General features: G+C 40.2%; 1 protein-coding gene across 4 annotated transcripts in view; it reads right to left on the bottom strand.

Annotated features, from left to right (window-relative positions):
* DYNC1I1 (dynein cytoplasmic 1 intermediate chain 1) overlaps nt 1-18,767 on the bottom strand; it is a 179,318-nt gene that overhangs the window by 156,335 nt on the left and 4,216 nt on the right. For 2 of the 4 annotated variants that reach the window (XM_059818411.1, XM_059818412.1), the window contains exon 3: nt 17,412-17,553. In XM_059818411.1, coding sequence (XP_059674394.1) covers nt 17,412-17,553 — 142 coding nt within the window. The remainder of the gene's footprint in view (nt 1-17,411; nt 17,554-18,767) is intronic. The other 2 variants (XM_059818413.1, XM_059818414.1) reach the window with 1 other exon arrangement.

Raw genomic sequence — 18,767 nt, 5'->3', positions numbered from 1 at the left:
CTGGGGAAGAGGGGAATGACACATCTGGTGAAATCAGATCTATGACAGTCTCTTAATGAACTGCTGTCATATGCAACTGTCACCAAATGTACGAATGCTCCAGAGGTGTGGTCTGAAGTGAAGACATTGTTCCTTGCACTGCAGTGCAACTTACAGAACCACAGAATGACAGGGGTTGGAAGGGACCTCTGGAGATCATCTAGTCCAACCCCATTGCCAGAGCAGGTTCACCCAGAGCAGATTGCACAGGAATGTGTCCAGGCGAGTTTTGAATATCTCCAGAGAAGGTGGAGATGCTACCATCTCTAAAACACTGCAAACACTCACAGAGCCTTTCTGGAGTCCTGTGAAATACTTATAATCCCCCAACTTAGAAATAAAAAACCTGACATATTGAGGCCAACACTCATTCCCCAGCTCTTGATTTTACTTTATTTTTCCTCCCTCAGGAAGCCACATCTCATATGCAAGAAAACTGCAAGAATCCATGACAGAATCAGGAATAGAAGTTTGTCTCCTGATCACCTTCTCCTGTAGTATGAACACTAGATTATGCACTGCTGTCACTAGCAGAGGCTAAAGCAAAGGAAAGCACTCCTTCACTAAAGCAAGCAAGTCATGCAGACACACAGGATAATGATAGTCCTCAAAATTAAAAACTCCCCTCATTTCTTCTGAATAGAAATTTTGAGGATACAGAGAACATAATATTACCAGGTTCAGCCAAAACCAGCCATATAACCAGCCACACTCAATTTACTCAAGCCTTTCTGCAACAATAGCAACCTCTGCCAACGAGTCATATAAACTAACAAGTTATTGAATTAGGTTAGAAATAGATCTCTTAAAGCCATGTAATTATGGTACCTCCTGCACTTAGTAAACTCACCCATTCTATACCAGTGTTAACTCACTGGAGAGACAGACAAGGGCATGTGCTGCACTCTGTTGTGTCAGAGTGAAAGAGAATCTCAACACTCTGTACGTACAAAAAGAATGAAGATTTGTAATGCAAAGGTGCTTTCCCATGCGACATAAGGGCACTTATTCCCCTCAACTTCTTGTGATCCATAGTGATGTGTATCGGTATGAAAGATTTTACAGTGATACAGAAAGACTTCTCTAAACCGAAACTGTATTACAAAAGGGTCAGAGACAAAACAATACAGTAATAAAGAACAGATTTTTTCCTTGCAACTTGACTGTAGCTCAAGTACAGTGGAAAGGAAAGTGGATATAAGGATCTGAATGCCTGATGCAAGGCAAAGGCATCAGTGACTAATGCATTATAGATACTCCATTAAAAATGCTATCTGTGTGAAAATGACTCTTGTAATGTCACCAAGGTCAGTAGCATACATTAGGACTTGCTATGTAAATGCCAGTTTCCGATCTTATAGCTACCTAGGGGCTATTTATACATGCATATCCAGGTTTTCCAAACACTTAAAAGAAAACATACATAACTCATTTCAGTTTTCCTCCCCCTCCATCCACTTTCAAACCTACAAAATTTCCCAGGGGATAAAGACTATTCCATCAGAAAGAACTTCATTATCATCTGATTAAAACAAGAGCTTGCAACAGGTCTCTAAAGAGGTACAGCCCCTACATTCCACCTCTAAGAATCCAGACCAAGTTGCAAGAGAGGGCACATTTACCTCGTACTCAGCTAAATGCCTAAACAAAATAAATTTAGAGATCTCACACACTCAAGACAGCACTCAAATCCCCGAAATACGAGAATAGCAACACCTGTGGTTCTGGCCATCATTTGTTACATGCAGGCCATACATGTAGTAGAGACATGTTCTTCCCTTAAGTACTTAATTTGCTGGATTCTGACATAGGTGCTTCACCATTCTTGACATTGATACATACTTTTAATAGCAATTCTCCTTGACTCTTGATTACCCATGTTTTCAACAGTTTTAGTGCATCTGCAAAACATTTTCTAGATTTGTGCTGTAAATGGTAATTGTTCTCTCTGCATCGTTGTGTTACCACTTGCAAAGGTTTGAAAAATAGATAAGGAAGGCATCTGCTGTGTTGTCCTCTCAAGCTTGGCTGAGCAATGTTATTGCAGAAAACAAGGCTGCAGGCATCAGGTTTCAAGTCTTTTGCCCTAGGAGACACAGAATGCAAGTGGCTACACTCACATAGTGGAGGCTGGAGAGCACAGGGAGTGACTAGGTGTTTCAAGGAACAATATTGGTTTGTCCTTTGCCTCTTCCTGGCACCTGAAGAAAGTCTGCAGATCAAAATGAAAGTGAGTGAACAGTAAAGATGTAATCTGGACTTGCAATGTAGCCAGTTTCCATGGCAATAACACTGAAAAAGAAATAAATAGATTCTTTGAGGATTAGCAACCCAAAGATGATGTTGAATAGCCTGTGCTGTCATCAGACTAGGAAATTCAAACTAATCTGCTTGTGATGAGCAGACATAGTGTATGACATTTCTTGATTGTTTGGATGAACATCACAATTATGCTTTTTCTCTTGTGGACAGTTCTCAGTGGGATTGTGAAATGCCATTGGATCCTGGTGAAAACACGGTGCCAATCTTTTTCAAATCTAGTGCATGAGTTCTTTCTCCAGAGATTTCTTCATGAAGAAAAGGATTAGGTGCTGTTCCTCTTTTTTCTTTCTTCTTCATAAAAGAAAAGTGAAATTAGCTTTGGAACTTCCAGTCCCCCAAAGACAGGGTGCATGGCACATTACAGAGCCCAAAGACAAGTGCATGGCCCAGGAGAACTGCTTGACTGGTAGATCAGCACAAAGGTTCTCCCACTCTGGATCTTTTCAGAGATCACAAGTTGGTTAAAGTCCCCCTAAATTTTTTTGCCCAGGGAACTGGTGGAGTCACACTCACTGGAGGTGTTCAAGGAACATGTGGACGAGGCATTGTGGGACATGGCTTAATGGGCATGGTGGTGTTAGTTGATGGTTGGACTTGATGATCTTACAGGTCTTTTCCAACCTTAGTGATTCTGTGATTAAATGGATTCAGTGGATTTTGGCACAGGTCTACATAGAAGAGATATAAAACGTTTTACCTTAACTTTTTAACAGGAAAAAGAGACTTGAGCATTAGACCTAGTAGGGAAAAGTAGTGCTCCCTTGCACATTCCAGTCCTTCCACAAATCTCCTGCAAAGTCTCTGAGCTGAGCCTCCTCCTGCAAATGCACACAGCATGGCAAGGGTCCCTGGAAACTCACCGAGCGTGAGCAGCACAATCAGGACTAAGCCAGATCAGGCCATTCCCACCACCCAAACAGCACAGACACTGTTTTAATCAGAACTACCCAACATTGTTTCAAAGCTGGTTGCTATATAAGTCTCCCACACAGTGACAAACAATAGCCCTGCTATCAATCTTCCTTTTACATGTTTGGTGCACAATGGCTGCCCTTGGCTGATTGTAGGATAAAAAGCTGTAACTATTATCAAGTAACAGATTGTTCTAAATTAGCATGAGGGAACGAGGGCTTTTAGATCTCGCACTAAGCAGACAAGGTGCAAGCGTTATTACCTCTCTTTAAATGGATTTGCTTTCACGCTCTTCTTTTAGATAGGCATATTTAAGTATTCTCTATTTGCTCTGTATTATGATCTCAATAATTTTTTTTCCTCAAATTTAGGACAGTATTAATGCTGGTGCTGTTTCAGCTCTTAGAGCTGAAAAAGTACCAGATAATTTTGATACAATGCATCTTCTTTTTCCCCAGTCAGTAGGGGAATAACGTACAGAAAGAAACCAACAGTAGGAAGAGACCCAGATGTCATACATTTATTAAAGGATTGGATGGTAAAGCAACTTGTTAAATTTTTCTATTCTGAATTCATGTCCAAAGCATTAGGGAGATATTCGGAGCACAGTTTTAAGAGGACAGAGACCATTGCAAATATGGGAGGTGAAAGGAATCTGAAGAGAAGCATTCCCTTTTCTGTATTATTATTATTACCATGGAAAACACGTCACTCTGCCATCTGTTACGATGCCCTGTGGAACCTTACTTCCAGAAGATTTTATTCTGATTGCATAATGTCAATTATGCAGATTAAAAACGTGGAAAAGACTAAAATAAATAAACTAAAAAGAAAATAAAATATTTTAATTCTTTTAGAAAGTTCCCAACCTCCAAATGCGTTAATTAAGCATGGAGTCTGTCATCTAAAACCATCTGGAATCCATAAGAACTTCTCAGCTGATTTAAACAACTTTGGGTCTGGTCTCAGTGACAGTATATGAAACACATAAGGCATCAGTGCCAATACATATAGTTATTAAAACGCCATCATAAAATTATATTTAATATCCAGAATCACAGTCAGATTGTAGTACAACTTGGCTTTGCTAAGTGCCCCAATCCAACACTTTTCATTCAACCAGTGTGCAACATGCTGGCAGCTTAGTTCCAACTCTGCTTCCGTGAAGCTAAAATCAAATCCTCCCTCATCTGTTGCTGATGCCGCAGAACATGTGTTCTGCGTGACTTCTTTTCTAACCTCCCTCTCCCTTCCCAGGTCAAGAGCAAGCAGGCCTGAAAATCCATGCTTTTGAAAAAGGTTACTCACAAAAATAACAGCAAACCCTGCTTTCCCAAGGGGCCTCTTCCAGGGTAGAAATCTCTTTGCTGGATTGCAAATCACACCTTCATGCAGAACTAGAGGAAAGCAAATACCATATTGTGGCATCTTCTGTCACCAAGAGCTGTTGTGCTTTCCAGACCAGGAGAAAACTGCACTGACAGTGTACTGAATCCTGAGGTATTTGCTGAACTGAGATATCCACATGTGTCCCTAATGAAGCACCATTAAACTGGACAGGTCCCAAATCCAGCATCTTCCCTTGCAGCAGCAGCAACGTCCTAAAATGCTCCTTTGTGTGGGAAATAGCTATGCCCTCCTAACCCTAAAATACAGTGGAGTGTGCTGTGACTCTACAGATTAAGCTGCGCTGAGGTTTTCAGAGATCAAAGGCCAATCCCATTAAGCAGAGCATAGATTGTTACTAAACTGAGACAAGAATTGAAGGAAAGACTCACCCACAACACATGAAGTGGAGTCATCCACAGCATATGAAGTCTCATAGCACCTTTGCTTACTAGAATAAAGCTTCTAAAATGATATGAACTTTAGGAAGAAATTACTAGTCTCATTTTCCCCATCTGGGGTAGTAGGGGGTCTTGTCATTACAATGGGTATTTATACTATCTTCAGGCACCTAAATGAAATGCTCCAGCAATGAAACATGTCACTGTGGGCTCTCTGCATAGGAACAGAAAGACAGGAGATTGCTCCATGCAGCAGCTCTGAGCACCCAACTCAGACTCCAACTGTGAGTAGGTTTCAGAGGTGGTTGTCCACAAAGAATTTGGTGGGAACAGCCCAACTAACATGGGTGCGTGACTTGGGAGGGTGAGTAAAGAAGATGGAGCCAGACCCTTCTTCGTGGTGCCCAGTGACAGGACAAGAGGCAATGGACAGAAACTGAGAAAAGGAAATTCCACTTAAACATAAGAAAAAACTTCTTTACTGTGAGGGTGGTCAAACACTGGAACAGATTGGCCAGGGAGTTTGTAGAGTCTCCATCCTTTCAGAGACTCAAAACCCAACTGGACACAGACTGAGCAACCTGCTCTAGGATGTACCCTGCTCTGAGCAGAGGGGGTCAACCAGATGATTTCCAGAGGTGCCTTCCCACCTCAGCCACTCTTGTTTGTGATTCTGTGCTCTCCCTTTCATCTCCCTGCTAGCACCCAATGAAGAGCCAAGGGGCTATCTGCACTGACAGGAGAGCTACTTCAAGGCCTGCAAGGTTCAGTCTGCTTCTTGCTTTCTTTTATTCTAACTTCAAATGCAACTAGCAAAAGAAGTGAATTAGGAAAAAAGAGCGAACTAAAAACCCCAAAAATTGCAAAGAATAACAGCATTCTTGTTTTTTACTTTGATGCAAAGAGGACCCCCATGCTTAAAATACCGGCCTGGATTCCAATTTTCGAAAGATTCAGAATTGCTTACAGTAAGAACTGTGCACTTGCACATGGATGATATACTGAAAACCAGGTTCTACTCAACTCATATTTTCTTAAAAATACTGGATGCAACAACTGTGATATATGAGAACTATTTTAAAATCACCAGTAGCATATAATGCTTAACATGCGTTTGAATGCCTTTTTTCAATTCAATAACAAATATTGTCACCAAGTTACAATCCAGAATTACTTGTGATTTCAATACGTAATCTATCATGTATCTAGACTTTTTTTTTTTTTTTTGAAGGTCTGAATATTGCCAGAATGAATTTAAGGCTGCACAATTACTTAACTATAAAATTTTAAAGAGTTCTACCTACTTTATTGCATCAGTTTCTCCAAAGCTCCTACTCTACTGTTGATTAATTAGAAAATCTGAACTAAGAAACTGTTAGTGAGAAATTACTGCAGATGTTTAAAAATATATATGTGTATAGATAAGCTGTTTGTTTTTATTCTTTTCATTCCAGATTTTTATAATCTTAATTTTCTCCACTATAATTTTCACTTTCTGATATTTTTCGTACATTTAAAGTGTGTCTCCAAAACAAAATACATCAAAAAAAAGAAGAATCAAAGCTACTACTGAAAGATGGAAAAGTACCACTTGCCTCAATTGATGCTTTGCATTTAAGCCACTATTCTGCTGCCATCTGTGCTCTGTTTAGCAGATCTGTTCCACTTTGAAAGGATTGGCAAAAAGAAAATACCTTCCTTGTGCTACTTGTTTTCTGAAGCACATTATAAGCAAGATGGTTACCAGCAGTTAGGGAGGATTTGTGCCTCTCAACAAGACACTCACTTACGCTTGTAGAGTAGTACGCTCTGACACCACTGTGGGTTCTTGTGTTTGGAGCTGGGCTGCTAATCATAAAATATAATGCCATAATACATTCAGTGAGCAAGAAGTTTGGCACCACTGTTGGAGCACAGCCAGATACTTGCATTTGCATTTACACTTCCAAGCAGGCTGACACCTCTGACTTCCAGCCTTCCCCAATAAAAAGAGCAACTATGACCTCCCTGAGCGCAGAGCACTATCTTTCGGCTGCCTGGCAACCATAACAGCCCTTCTCAGAAGGGCATGAGTTTAAAATACTCTTTTTTTTTTTTTTTAAGGTGTATTTGTAAAAAATCATTTACAAATAATATTAAAACACATGTATATTTCAAAATTATTTTTAAATCAAGGCTATGCTGCTGAATGTATTTAATAATTTTCAAAATCCACTTGACATTTAAATCAGAATGAACAATTCTAGTATGCTTTTAATTGTAAGGACATATCACAGGACCAACACCTTGTTGATTCCCATTTCACAGAATTCCAGTAATTAAATCAGCAGTTCAATTCATCCAATCTGCTGAACTTATTTGATATATTTAAAGTTTGTCCTTTGATTCAGGTCTACATTACAGAATATAGTCTCCTGGCAATGTAATGAACCTTGTCATTCTGACAATTTATATGCCATAGCTACAGAAATCTTAGTCTGCAAATTTATGCTGGTTTGCCAGGAGGGTCACTGTGAGCAGCAGGCTGGATCTGCGAGGACAGAAGGTCAAACAGTTAGAAGCTTCTGCTGAGCCTATGAACTGACACAGATTTAGTGTAAGTGCTGGATAGCATGAACCGTCATTTTGGAAGTGCAGTAATAAAAAACACATTCAGGAGCGGGAAGGCACAAGTTGTTTTGTTCTTGTAACAAACCCTGAAAATTCATTTTTAAAACAGCATTTTCATCTTGGCTTTTATACCAAGAGTACGTCTATGCGACAAAATAGAACTCAAATGATCACAAATGTAAAGGAAGAACTTGGCAGGAGAAGTTTTACACGTTATCAGCTCCTGCAGATGCTTTAAAGGAACCACAGTACTCACGTTAGGACACTTTGATACAGAGTTCATGGATATGCATATAAGGGAAGTTTTCTCATAAACTTTAAGGGGCTTTGGATACAATCGCATAAAAGACAAAGTTAAACTTATTAGTCAAATCTAGGAAAGATTTAGCCTTTCATAGCCTTTCAGAGGAGTCAAAGAGGTAACACGAAGACTGGAACCTACAATTCTTAGTTCTGGTATTATTCAGCTGAAGAAAAAGGTGAAAGATTTCAGCAAATTTTCATTTTTGCTTCAGTGCTAAAATCCAGTAACTACTAGCTGAAAGAAGAGTTCGTGTTTCCCTTCCTTTATACAATTTTTTTGTGCTAGAAACAGCAAAATAATTCCAAAAGGGGACGAGATTTTTGCTACAACTAGGTTAAAACAAGAGCTCACTGTATGAGAGTTATCAAAAACTTTTCACATCAACAGTCAGAATGTCAGAAGTTTTCATGACCCAATTACCTGACTTTTAATAGACCAGCTCAGAAATTATTTTCTGATTTTCAGTTATTAAAGTAAATAAATATAACTAAAATTTCTGAATCAAAATCAGTTTTAAATGGAAAACCAAAATGTTCTGCTTATGAAAAATTTAATATGGGATGTTTAGACTGTTTCAAAACTCCTTGAAAAAGGAAAAAAAAAATATCTGGAGATTTACCAATATCTTTCCAGTGGCAGCAATTCCCATTTTACAGATTTGAAGAAAATTCCTAAAAAATGACTTACTGAAATAGCTCTTTTTATTTTTCCAGATTAAACATAAAATTGTGAATGTGGATTTTCTGAGGGGCTTTTTAATAGGCTAGTGAAGGAGAAAACATCTACATGCACAAGCTGTACCAGTTTAACTATGTTAAACAGTTTAACATAGGAGGTGATCTCACACAATTTAATTAAATCAAGATGAAATTTTGTGCAAGAGGACTGTTTAAGCCGAGCTGGCCTTAGCAAGTAAGTTGTTTTGTTTTAAGAGGATTAATGTTTTAGTCCCTAAAATCATCGGATTGTCTGACTAAATATATGCATGATATGCCTGGAAATAACTACAGAGAAGTAACTACAGCTGGGCTGATAACCTAAATGGTTAAGTGGGGTTTTATACATTAGTATTATTTTCTTCTGGATGCAGCTGGAGCTCAGGTTCCCAAGGCATTTTATGAAGCACCCTGGGAATGGCAATCTTTCCTTCTCCTTTAATTTATAGTGTGGAGATGCTTGCTAATGAGAAAAAGAATCAAAAATCTGGAGGACTGAACTCTATCCATCCTTTAGGAATGAAAGCATGAAAATCCTTAATGATGCCACAGGCTCACATGCTAAAAGGACTACAGATGATTCTAATTAATACAGACCATTCTGACTTTGTAACTGGCACACACTGAAAAACACTCCCTACTTTCTAGGTCAGACATACAGACACTTGAAAGCAACTGCCAAATATCAGTCCCTAAGGTGTCTGCTTATGTTTACAGGCTAAAAAAAAACATTGGCAGGGAGAGGCTTCAGAATCTAGGGCTAAATATACATTGAACGTAAAGGAGAAGGATTGTGGTTCTTCTTGTGCAGGGACAAAAGGAGGGAAAAGACTGCAAGAAACCTGCCTTCCTCCAGCCTCGTATACTAACCTATGCAGGGCAAGCCACGATGTGTGCAAGCAGCTCAACGCAGCCACTCATACTGAGCAGCCCACACTCATGGAAGGAGGACCGGCCAGCCCTGTTACTGTCCTGTAAATGGGCTGGGGGTGGGAAGAGTGAGAGATTTGCAGCATCACTTTAAAAAGCAGCAGAGTTCCTCGGGCAAAGATAGCTGAGACAGCCAGGGTCCCCCCGGGCAAGGGGAGGAGGCTGACACTGTCACTCCCTCACAGATGCCAGCACAATTCAGGTCAAGAAGGCTTAAGGCACAATTTGGCCTCTAACACTGTTGGAAACTGTAAGATGAAACACGTGTGCTAAGAGATCCTGACAATGGTGTCATGATAAATTATATGGGAAAAAATTTAACAGCTGGGGTGTGTATTTCTGCCCTTCCAGGTAATGGCAAACATCCCACACCAAGCCCAAAGCCACCAAAACAGAGTGGCAACACCAGCATCCCACGAGTTAACCCGTTTGCCTCTAGCCACCAAGCAAACATTTCTTTTGACTCTGCACTGTGAAAGACTCATGTCTGCACTAACAACGGTCCCCAGGGTTACAATCCTTCTTCTTCTGAACAAAACACCATTCAAGCGAAGGCCGCCATAGAGTAGGTATTTTCCCTTGGTCTTTCCTGTAGCTCCCTCAGATATTGTTCTATGCTTCCCTTTGGCTCAGCCCATTTATGACATATGCATGCCACTAAAACAGCCATTTAAAAGCCATTTTGTACATATAAACTGATCTTAAAAAGAAACACCGTAAAAAAAACCCTGCTACTAATAACCGTTACAGCTGCTACTCCTGAGGCAATACAACACAGGCTCACTTGTACTGGTCACAACTGAAGAAGGATCCCTATCATTTGTGAACTTGATAACACAATGAAATGCTGGTAATGCAAAGCTGAGCAGCAAAGATGAAGCAGCATCATTGCACAGAACCTGTCAAATTCTTTTACTTAATGATAAAGTAGTAAGCCCCTAGGCGATACGGTTATGTTAGCAGTGGTTTTAGCAGACCTTACAGAAACACGGTTTTGTTAATGTCTACAAGAGATGTTTTCTATAGCTAAAGAGAAGATAGGAAATACGCTGCACGGACTGTAAAAGATGATCTACTACAATAATCCAACCTTCCTGTGTAAATGAAATAGAGACCAGGATCCCCTTTCTTCTTTTGCCTTCTTTATCTGTCTAATTACACAGCAAAGGAGACATTTAAAAGGGAGAATGGCATTCTGATACTCTTTCTTCAGCTTGTCAATCTGTTATATTACTGTACTAAGTAAGAAGCTATTTAAAAATAAAACAGTGAAAATAAAAGCTGAGTTGCCATGCCTGATTTTTCAGGCAAAAAGCCTAAAAAGCACAGAACCTAAACACTTTGGTGACATTTAGATACACTCATGAAAGATCAGCAAACAAAATCTTTGTGATTTTAAATATTATGTGGTAAGAACACACTTCTTAACTAGAGATGCCTTTTTTTTAACTTGACTGTCAGTGAGCAAGATTAAATACGAAACTGTAAAAGGGTAAATACAAAAATGACGTGCTTTGACTCACTCGGTGCCCAAATGCTCCAGAGCGACCTCTTTCCTTTTGATTGTATATCTGAGAAGCAAGAAATGTTTATGTTTGAGAGTCAGATATGAAGCCATTCAGGATTAACACAACTCTCATGTGTGTGTTTAGATATTGCATTGTAAAGCAGATCACCTAATAACTATACAAAAATGAGTAAATAATATGCTGCAAAGAAAAAGGACTGGAATTACATGTGTTTCTCCCTGCACCAGGCCAATACAAACTGAGGGTGGACATCAACACAGTGAAAGAAAACATATCCTAGTGTATTTCTTCTTATACCCGAATGTCTCAAAGTGGCCATGGTAAATGGAAGCAACTCAGAATCATGTCTGATGAAAACATACATGAATGCAGACTAATATTGTCAGCAAACTTCAAAAGAGAATGACAGAGAAGTCAACATGCTGACTCCCTACCAGTAAGAACATCCAACCTAATGTGACAGCTGCTACTATGTTCTCTGGAATACAACTGGGAACACATTCAGAGGTCACAGTAACTGCAAGATGAACTGACATAGTGGACAAAAAATTATGCCAACAGCCAAAGCCAAAGGTGATATTGCTCCTCAGAGAAAAGTCCTCCAGCATTACAGACAGCTGTTCTATTTCTAGGATTGCTCATGTACTGTATTTTATCTAGAAATACAAAACTGTAGTGATGATGAGACAATCAGGATTCCAGCGTGGTCTAACTTCTATGGTATATTACTGCTACAAACATGGCATATTACTGCTACAAAACCTCTTTGAGAAATCAGATTTCCCTTTATTTTTTCTTTTCTTTGCTACCTAATGCTATGCTCAAACTCATTCTCACTGGAACTTTCATTAAATATTTACAGCTTCATCTAAACAAGGACTAACCCTGCTTTACTGCAAGTAAACGTCACACACTGAAGAAAGCTCACCGATTTCAGTGCATTGAATACATCTCAAAACTGTGATATCAATGGAACGACAACATAATTCAGGTAAGAATCATTTAAATTAAGTACCCTAATCCAAGTAAGAACAATAATTATAGAATGAGTAGCCATAGCCAGAAAAACCCACCAAAACCTGTGAGAGAAATAGTACAAAACAATCCACCTTGCATTATTTTACAGCAGATAAAACACCACACTGAAGTAACCATCCTCTGAAAGAAGCTACCAGAAGATGAAGACTGCTTCCTATCATCTTTGTCTTTATGGGAGCCCACAAAATAATCAGCTGTCTAAACGTATGGGCAGCAAAATATGCAAGTTAGAAAGTAAAGAGCACAGATGAAACTGTTGCAGGAAGAAAGACAACCATTAACCTTTACACGTCCAAGACAGCTGAGCCTGGTGCAGTTTACTGAGCAGATGGAAGGTGGGAAATCTTATACTCAGTCTAATGGGATTCTCATGTACAAACGAACAGAGGGAAGTGCTGCACGCATGCACACACAACCAGCACAACAATAAATGGGATGCTACTGTGCAAACCTACTGTTGCAGGGTAATAAGCTATCTGGGAACGTATAGGAGCAGTGAAGGATACAGGGAAAAAATGGTCCACAAATGGAACTCCTCCAAGTGTGCAATATGCAAGGGTGAACACACGGACACCCTGTGGGTAATACAAGAATACATACCAACACAGTCTAGTATTAGCACATGAAAGCTACCCAGCCACAGGAGCACACCCTTCCAGCACAGATATGTTACTGCTATCTTATGTTGAGCTGGCATGTAAAGCGCAGACTGACCCTAGAGCTCTGGCTCTACCTGTGACAGGGTACTGGGGCTTTTCCAGAGAGCTGCTCAGCCCACAAGACCTGGTATTGCACTGCCTGGCTCTGAAGCACTGTACAAGGTTTGTGTTTGTGTACTCCCTCAGATGACAGAAACATGCAGTTCATGGCTGTGAGTGCTGAGAAGATGAGAATGTCTAAGGTATGTTGATTAGTAAAACATGCCTCTCCATGGGCACTGTTCCATGGCAGTTGTACTGTAAAAGCTAGCATCTTCTCTGGCACACTAAGGCAGTGCAAGTTCTGAGTATCTGCTAGGGAGGGCTGAGATGCATACAGTTATCACAAAGAAGCTCCATATTAGTAGCCCTGAAGAGGCAAGTTTGTGTTTCACACCATGCTACAGCACAGGAGCTCTTGGCAAATGCCTTTACCTCAGCCCCTTTCTTCACAACATTTACTCAAATCTAGTTAGCCGAAATCTACATTTCAGTTGTGCATGTCTGTATAAGTGACCATCACAATAGGACACTGGGCATCAACAAAATGGTTACAAAATACTGAACAAAATGAAATACTTATCCTGAAAGAGCCAAGCATACTCTATTCCAAGGAGAACCTTCATGGGATGCTGCAACACAGTCTTGTGGAAAATGAGTCATGTCTGAATACATCATATCAGAAAGCCCTGTGAACCAATAACCCATCTATCCAGAGACAGGTATCTGTTCAGGCTGTGATGTAATTTTCCTGTCCTATGTAGCACAAGCAACACAGCCATCAGAAAAGTGAAGTGGGGTGTGCAAAGCAATGTGGAGATAGGCAAGTTGCTCACTGTGCAACAACAGGGCTCTAATGAATTGTTCAGAGCAGCCTGATAACTAAGAGCAGCACGTACCAAACCTCTCTCTAAAGCCCACAGTTATGGTAAAATCTTCCAAAATCAAAGTATAACATGCCTCTGCTTACCCAGAATTGATCCCCAAGACCACAAAAAAGTTGGCTGTCCTGTCCAACTGAAAGCATTAAAAAAAACCTGTCAGTAGTTTCTAGCACCGTTACTCATCTAACATCTGCTCATTCTTACAGTTGCTGTCATGGCTCAGGGGGAAGCTTGAACACTCCTGAAACCTAGTGTTATTCCTAGTGAAAAGGCTATGACAAATAGCAATGTGGTACTAAAGATCAAGCAGCAAAAAAACCCATAGAAACCTGGGCTGCACAGGACAGAAAGGGTTCCACAGTTCAATGCTATTACACAGTCCGCTCCACACCTTCTCCTAATAAGCTTAATGGCATCAGGGAAAAGACAATGTTGCTCCAGCTATTGTGCTGGAGATAATGGACAGTGGTCCTGCAGGACATCAGCACTACTAGTCTACAGATCGTATGGCAGAAGGTACTGTTGTGACCATGCAGCTTTTCTTCCAGTGCAAGAAAAAAGCTGTACGAGTTTTTTGAATGAATTATTGTTTGACCTATTACATGCCTGTTGGGCAGGCACTTACCCTGAATGAGCAATGTCCAGTGATAGAAGATCCAATAGAGTCTTTAGGTAAATTGCTTTAGCAATTAATTTGTCTCACCATTAAAATTTTACAAAGTTTTTCTGGTTTTACATTTGTCCAGCTTCAATGCCAAACACATTGCCTGCTGGAGCCCTTTTGCTCCCCTTATAACTATTACACTTGGCGAGCAAAGTACCAGTTAGTTTTCATCTTGTGAAGTAAGATTGAGTGAAGTCTGTGGTTCCAGGATAACAACTACTTAACACTGTTCAATCTCTCCAATTCATCAGTTGTCCTTCCTGAAAAGTGGACATCAGAAACCTGGATTTCTGGCTAAACTATGTTCACTGTTCTGTAAGAAATCACAGGTGCTTGCCAATGAAAACATACCTAAGATATACTTGGTGATATTAGGACCAATAGATTAAGTCTGACAACAACCAGAATTGCCAACAACTCACAGAAGTATGAACCCAACCTCGTTCTGCACCAGAAACTGCTGCCTCAGATGAGAACAGACGAAGATCTCTTGCTTTCTTCAAAGTTTTCAACAGGGCCTGTCTCCTGTAGTGAACCAAAATCCATGACTTCACAGCTTTTTTTTTAATATCTGCATCTTCCTCTGGCAAACACATCAGCAATGAGTAATCAGACTGCATGCAGGATTTCTGCCAGCCTGTGCAAGCTCGTTATTTCTGCAGCAGTGTTAGCAACGACGACTGATGATTCAAGATTGGGGCATTAGCAGCTTTGGAACTAATCTGCTCTCCTCTAATGCCTGTGCTCAGTCTACTGTTGTATGGCAAATTTGCAGCAGACTAGGGAAAAGGGGAACATCTTATAAGAATGACAGCATGAGAGTGGATCCAGCAAAAGTGTCCTCTCTATCATAGAGAGCAAAATGGAAGGATAAATTAAAATGAAGCAGAGTAACCTTGCTTATACAGATAAACAGGCATTCATATATGCAGTAGTCAAAATAAGTCAGAAGTATGGTCTAGGCATCTCTCAGAGAGAAAACAGCGGAGGTGATTTCATCCTTTTTGCCCGCTGTGATCACAGGTCTACCGATATTTTACTCTCCAGGTTTGACTGCTCTATCACACATGCATGCTTGAGTCTACTCGTTCAAACATCGACATACTGAGCACATCTACCTGCACGCAGTGACAAACTAATTGCCACCCAGTAGTATCCACAGGTTACAGAGACTCCCCAGGGCTTGGACCAGACATAATCAAATTTCCATTACTACAAACCAATCGCTCCAGGCAAACACCTGCAAGCGGCCTTCCTGACACACAACACAGCCCTTTCAATACCAGAGAGGATGGTAAGCAAACTGGTGGACTACAAACAAGGTCTTGGGATTCCCACTGAATTCCTAGTATGGCCACAACAAGCCAGAAAATGGATCCAAAACAAAAGCCCACAATGCAGTATGTTGTGAGCTCTGAAGAAGAGGACAAACTCCACTCTCCTCTGCAAGGACACGTGCTCATGTGCTTTTGTTGCTTGTTGCCGACAGAGAGTCAAAGTGCTAGCATAGGTCAGAGTAAAATAAATTCTTCCAAGGGCATTTCACTACCTTAACAGTAAAAAAGTTACACCATTAAGGTTCAGAAGAAAACCAGGAATTTACAAGTCTCCAGCCAGCATTGTCTGAAATAAAGCCAGCTGTATGTAGGATTGTGGGAAATAACTTCATCCTGAACAGCAGGCTATACTTTGCTTAAAAAAAGTTTTTGTTCTGCTCAAAGTACTTTGATTTGCTGAAGTCTACTGCATTTATTTACGAATGTAGCATTACACTATTTTCTGTGTTTTGAACTGACATATCTTACAGGCTAGGGCTTTCCTACCTAACAACCTCCATTTCTTCTAGAGGGTAGACCTGGGAAAAGGGCTGAGCAGATTTCAGCAGCATCTGTGCAACCTGCACATCACAACGTATGGTGTCTACATCTGGCTGAAGGGGGACCCAATATACTTTCAGCTTACAGAAGTGTGATTTTTCTAAGCAGAAGGCTGATGTGATATGAAATCTGGTGACCTGAAGCTCTGTGACATTAGTGTTGATGTCTGTAAAGGCGTGGTGTCTGCTCCTGACAACTGTTAACTGTGTTGTCAAGCCATTAGCAGAGTCTTGGCTGGCAGATTTGGATGAGCTGGTGGCTTAGCTTTATGTTGAATTAGTTTGATACAAAAAGAGCTATTAGGACCCATATTTTACATTTCTCAAAATAAACAGCCTAGTTGCTTGGACCTCTTCTTACTTGAACATATGCTCCTTTACCAGCAGCATCCTCCTTTCTTTTCTACTCCAGAGTAGGAATTATTCAGTGACTGCCACTTCATTTCCTATTTCAGCCATATGAACGAAAATAAGATTTCTCTTGTGCCCATCCCTTATACACGCCCCACCAACTCCTTCCAACAAGAATAATGGTGCTTCCCTCCCATTCTGCCCAAAACTTTGATTCCCGAAATTTCCAAGGCAGAATTGCCAGTGGGTCCCGGGGTATTTCAGCCTGTTTCTGCACAAGCTCTTCCCTGCCCCTGCCAGTGGCACGCACTGCAATGAGCAGCCACACAAGAACCTGAGGCAGCCTGGTGTTACACCTGGGAGGACTCCGAAGTGGACTGGTTATGTGAACAAAGATAACTCACATGAGTAACAGGTCCTACCACTGGGCACTTCCCTCTGTTTTTAGTGTGTATCTACACAGAATTAACAGCTTCTGTGGGCCATTTTAGAAATGTAAATTCAGCTCTTGCTTCCAATATGAGGTGTGGGGCTCATAGCTTAAGATCCACTTGCTGCATGCATTTATTTACCTCGCGTCTGAGACCAGTCTTACTGGATGGTAACACACAGTGAAAAACGCAGAAACAAAAGTACACGTTACTCATTACAGAGTACACGTTCTCATTTACAGAAGCAAAGGTAAAAATGGGAAAGTAAGAGCAAAGTGAAAAAACCACATTTATTCAATGCTATCAACTCTGTGTCTTACCTTCCTATGGGTCCCAGATCTCCTGAGTCCTGGCTGCCTGCGTCACTGGGTGTGCTCACTGATTTCGAAGAGGGAGACATAGGGGTTGGGACTAAATAATGAAAATAACAGGTATCCCATGTTAACACATGCAGCGACTGCACTGATGAAGAGCAGTGTCAGACAAATCAAAACCAATGGACCAAAATGATAGTGGATGAATGAGTAGGAGAGTTTGAAATGGTGAAAGCAAAGAAGGAAGGAAAGAAAAAGAAAAGGAAGAGAGTCAAGTGAATTTTAAGTCTTTTGGAAGTGTTAAAACTGACATGAATTTAGACAGGACTGAAAGCCCAATGGGAATCTACACCTAATCAATGGAGGAGATATCTGTGGAAATAAAGCGGCACTTGTTTTCTTGGGTATAGTTTAAAGATGACTTGCAAAAGATTTTGGAAGTATGAGGAAATATCAGGGGCTTGTCTTGTCAAAAAACTAAGTGAACTCTTCTGGTAAAGTCAAGTAGGCAATAGAACAAGCATACTTTTCAGATTTTGAATTTAAATCAAAAGCCAGTGTCCATTAGATATGGTCTAAGGCTGCAGTGTGGATATGACATAAAAAATAAAAGCTAAATAAGGAAATCCAGCTGAGTTAAAATCATTTCCCAAAGATGGTAAGAATACATATTAGTTTCTCAGCGATCATGTTTTCTTAAGTAATTTAGGTCATATAAAGTTTCCATTTTGTGTGGGACATGATTTCAACACTCAAGGAAAATCTTCCCTTGGTTTAGATGCTATTTGCCCAAGTTCTAGAAATTGTTTTCTCATTGGCTTGCCAGGGCTTTTGAAGCATATTTCATGCAATGGCAGTTTTGTTTCCTGAAACAGGAAAGGAAGTTCATAGCTCAAGGTCAGCCCGAGTTAAAGCTCTTCAGCAAGGAAATAATAAATAAAAACGTAAAAATATCCTGATTTCTTTTAAAATGGTTTCTCAAAATGCAGAGATGGCTGCAGTCAAGATTTAATGCAAGTATTCTTCAAAGCAGCCACATTGAATAAAACACAAAAAGGGGTTTTAATGCAAGAGCAAAGTTTCCCATTTGGTTTAAATCATGTGCATTTCCTTTTATAGATTTAACAGAGTAAAACTTTAAACTATTTTGTTATGCTCTATAATGTATAATGACAGATCTGTCAAGAGATTTGGATTTTCCATGTGGTCAAACATTTCATGCAGATTCTCACTAGAGACTGTCACAGAAATGACTGCAGCATGAAAAGTGAATTCATTTTCGTGACAGCCCTTTGGCAGGTTACAGGTATGTTGTGGCTGTTTATGTATTCCACATTCACAGTGGAATCTGGGTATCACGTG

The sequence above is a fragment of the Gavia stellata genome, chromosome 6, assembly GCF_030936135.1.
Source record: "Gavia stellata isolate bGavSte3 chromosome 6, bGavSte3.hap2, whole genome shotgun sequence".
NCBI classification, from domain to species: Eukaryota; Metazoa; Chordata; class Aves; order Gaviiformes; family Gaviidae; genus Gavia; species Gavia stellata.
The sequence above is the reverse complement of the archived record's forward strand: the minus strand, read 5'-3'. Positions and strand labels throughout refer to the sequence as shown.